The sequence below is a fragment of the Amblyomma maculatum genome, chromosome 1, assembly GCF_055883805.1.
Source record: "Amblyomma maculatum isolate TAMU_Amacu chromosome 1, ASM5588380v1, whole genome shotgun sequence".
Taxonomy (NCBI): Eukaryota; Metazoa; Arthropoda; class Arachnida; order Ixodida; family Ixodidae; genus Amblyomma; species Amblyomma maculatum.
In genome coordinates, this window is record NC_139344.1 from 305,747,866 (window position 1) to 305,751,307 (window position 3,442).

Below are 3,442 nucleotides of genomic sequence, written 5' to 3' on the forward strand. Positions count from 1 at the left end.
CGCTCCTGAAACACTCCACCCACCACTCAGATTGAATACACTTGTCGATTTCTTCGACCTGAAACCGTATTTACATCGTATCTTTAATGACGCCAAGAATAAAGAAAAAAAAATACAGCAGCGGCCGCACAACCAAGTTGTACCGGTGGTATGTGACTGCTCAAGACGTTGTTGTGCTCCATCATGAATGTTCACAAAAAAAAAAAAAGAAAACAACAACAAATAAGATTGGAACCATGGTCATTTGGAGTACCCGGCGGATCGAGGTTAGTCGTCGTTACCGAAAAATTTGGAGGACGCTTAAGCTTCGCCTTCAAGAGTGGAACGCGATAGCGTCAGGGGCGAGTGGCGCGCCACGTGTCGGGGCAGCGCCGCACATTGCGAGGAGGGGTTCTTCTGTGTTTGCGGCCAGATGGCTCTGCATGTGCGCAGAGCGCAGAAGAAATGTAGCGGAAACGTACTTCGCTACTCGTCTAACTGCGACTTCTGTAAGTAACATGCTCATAATTACTGATATACACCGCAGTATAACGTTCTACGGCACGTTTCTAAGGCAACACCGCATTCACTAGAAGCGCTTTTGTACCGCTTTCAAGCATCGAACTCGTGGCTGAGTCATTCTACTTCCGGCCACCGCAGTGTACGGACGCGGAATCATGAGCTCCGTCGGAGCGGCGATAGCGGCCGTTGCTGGCCGCGGAAACAGGTTTAGCGCCGAAGAAGATAAGGACTACGAGATCGTTTTGCCTACCCTGCCCACCGGACGTGTTGTGTTAAACACGATGTTTTTGCACGGCGACGTGCGTATGAGGCCCTACAGGGTCGAGGACTTCAGGGATGCCCTCGCTAACGTCGGTGCGCTCCCCGACGTCGTGGCGTTGGGGGCGTACCAAATCAACCATGTGTGGGCGGTAACCATGAACAGCACGGAAGCCGCGAAGAAGCTGGCCGCCTTAAAGGAGCTGGAAGTCAAGGGACGCCGCTGCCTCATATTCGACCCTGAAGACCAGCAGGTGAAGCTACGCCTGCACTGGATGCTACACGGTGTCCAAGACGAGGACATCCGGACTGCTTTCGCGGCGTTCGGAAACGTGACCGAGGTGACGCGGGAGCGTTGGCGCGTCGTTGGAATGAAGGAAAAGGGATCCACCACGAGAACAGTGCTGCTCAAGTTGAAGCCAGGTATGAAGGTGGACGACCTGCCCCACCAGCTTCGCGTCGCCGGCGAGTTGGCTCTCGTGGTGGTTCCCGGGCGGCCGATGCAGTGCCTGCGGTGTCACGGCGCAGGCCACGTTCGCCGTGACTGCAAGGTGCCCAGGTGCTCCAAGTGCAGGCGCTATGGACACGCGGACGCGGACTGCGTCCGCACCTACGCGTCAGCGACCGGGCTCGGTGCGAAGGACGACAACAGGGAGCTGATGGACGTCGCAGAGGCTGAGGAAGCAGCAAAGGGTGCCGACGTGCTGGACAAGGTTCCCGTGTCGCAGGGCACCTCGGTGACTCCGAGTGGCGACGCCCCCCTTGCCGATAAGCCAGAGCTCGCGCCAGCTACGGTGAATTTGCCACAGCCAAGCGAGGAGACCTCAGCGGACGCGGAGAGCCTGCCGGCTCCCAAGGACGCAGAGGCAAAGGAAGTGAGCGAGGTTCACCGGCACAACTGCGGTGGTCGGACGACCACGGCCGCTACCCCCGGGAAACGCTCACATGCCGACACCAGCACCGGCGACGACAAGGAGGCAACGCCCACTTCCGAGGAACCACCAGCAAAGGCGCCTCAAACAAGGAGGCCCACGTTGAAGCTTCGCCCAAACCTTGCGAGCGAGTGGTGGGCCGGCGACACGGCGCCTCTCGAGCACGGCCAGAAGCTCGAGGAGGACGGCGCCAGCAGCGACGGAGGCGTCTAGCCTTGTGCTAGGCGCGAGAGGTCGTGCTTTCGGTCTCTTCTTCTTATTTAAAAAATGGCTCCTGCATCACCGTTGAAGGTCGCCACGCTAAATGTTAGAGGTCTGGCAGGAAAGAGAAAACAAGGCCAGGTGTACCGACTTTTAACGGAGCATGATATTGATGTATTAGCTGTGCAGGAGACGAAAGTTGACGGTGAGGAAGAGACCGAGAGCATGGTGCAACGTTTCACGCCTAGGTTTTTTGCTGTGGTTAGCCACGCTGTAGGCACATCGGCTGGCTGTGTTCTCTTTGTGAAGAAGTTGCCGGGGCTTGAAGTGCTTGGTCATTTTTCTTGTGAGTCGGGCCGGTGTGCACTTCTAGATTTTTCGCTGAATAGCACGGATTGGCGAATTGTCTGTCTCTACGCGCCTAATGTAGCAGATGAAAGGGCGCAGTTTTTCCAAGGCATCCAGCAGCGGCTCTGCACTGATAGACAACTGATCGTCCTAGGTGATTTTAATTGCGTCCTTAGTGCGCGAGACAAGACAAGCCGGCGGCCATACCGAGACGCAAGCACTGAAGTGCTATCGCGAATTGTTGAGGAGTGTAACCTCGAGGATGTGGCAGAGTGTCTCGAGGGAGCCCGCACCGTAAAGCTCACGCACTTCCAGGGTTCGAGCCATGCAAGGCTGGACCGCATTTATGCATCCCTCGACATCTTACCTGAATGCAATAGTTATGAAGTAGAGCCGGTATCGTTTTCAGACCATTGTTTAGTTAAATGTTCTTTTGGATGGGTAAAGAGAGGGAATTCTTTTTCGTGGGAAATGTGGAAATTCAATAATAAACTCTTGCAGGATGAACATTTTACCCGCATAGTAAAAGAAGAAATTGAAAAAATAAACCCAAGTAAAAATATGCACCTTTGGCAACAGTGGGAGCTGTGTAAAGAAACTATAAAAATTAAAGCAATAGAGAGGGCAACCTGTATACGGTTTGAGGAAAAACAGAAAGAGACGGAGTTAAGGACACTGCTCCGTACGTTGCTTAAACAGGAAGCTCGAGCGCCGGGGAAATGGATTGAAGATATACGGAAAACAAAGCAAAAACTAGAATTGATAGACGAAGATCGTTATCGAGGTGCGTTAGTGAGGGCAAGGGCAGAAGACACAGCTGCAGGGGAGGCGCCATCAAAACGAGCGCTGGGGTTCGAAAAAGCAAACGCTCAACGGAACCACATCGACCAAATAGATTGGGGCGGTATCTTGGCGGCGGACAACGACCACATCAAAGCAGCGTTCAACGCCCATTACCAAACCCTCTTCGCATCCCACACGGTAGACGCTATCACTTTTAAGAATAAGTTTCTGGCGACGATACCGCGTCTGGACGATGAAGTGAAAGAGAGATTAGAACTAAAGATAACTGAAACAGAAGTGGAGCACGCTATTGACAGTTTAAATGCCGGTAAATCGCCGGGACCGGATGGGTTCACCGCGGGTTTTTACAAACAATTGAAGTACGAAATCACACCTATTTTGAACGCAATTTATAACGA

The 3,442-nt window shown here is 53.4% G+C and overlaps 1 protein-coding gene across 1 annotated transcript; it reads left to right on the top strand.

Moving 5' to 3' along the window:
* Positions 1–524: 524 nt before the first annotated feature.
* LOC146206989 (uncharacterized) lies at positions 525–2,247 on the top strand. The gene has a single exon (XM_084591531.1). The coding sequence runs from the start codon at positions 657–659 to the stop codon at positions 1,902–1,904; it is 1,248 nt and encodes a 415-aa protein (XP_084447657.1). The 5' UTR covers positions 525–656; the 3' UTR covers positions 1,905–2,247.
* Positions 2,248–3,442: the final 1,195 nt, after the last annotated feature.

Coding starts and splice junctions, on each gene's coding strand:
- LOC146206989 (XM_084591531.1), top strand. CDS start 657: ATGAGCTCCGTCGGAGCGGCGATAGCGGCCGTTGCTGGCCGCGGAAAC.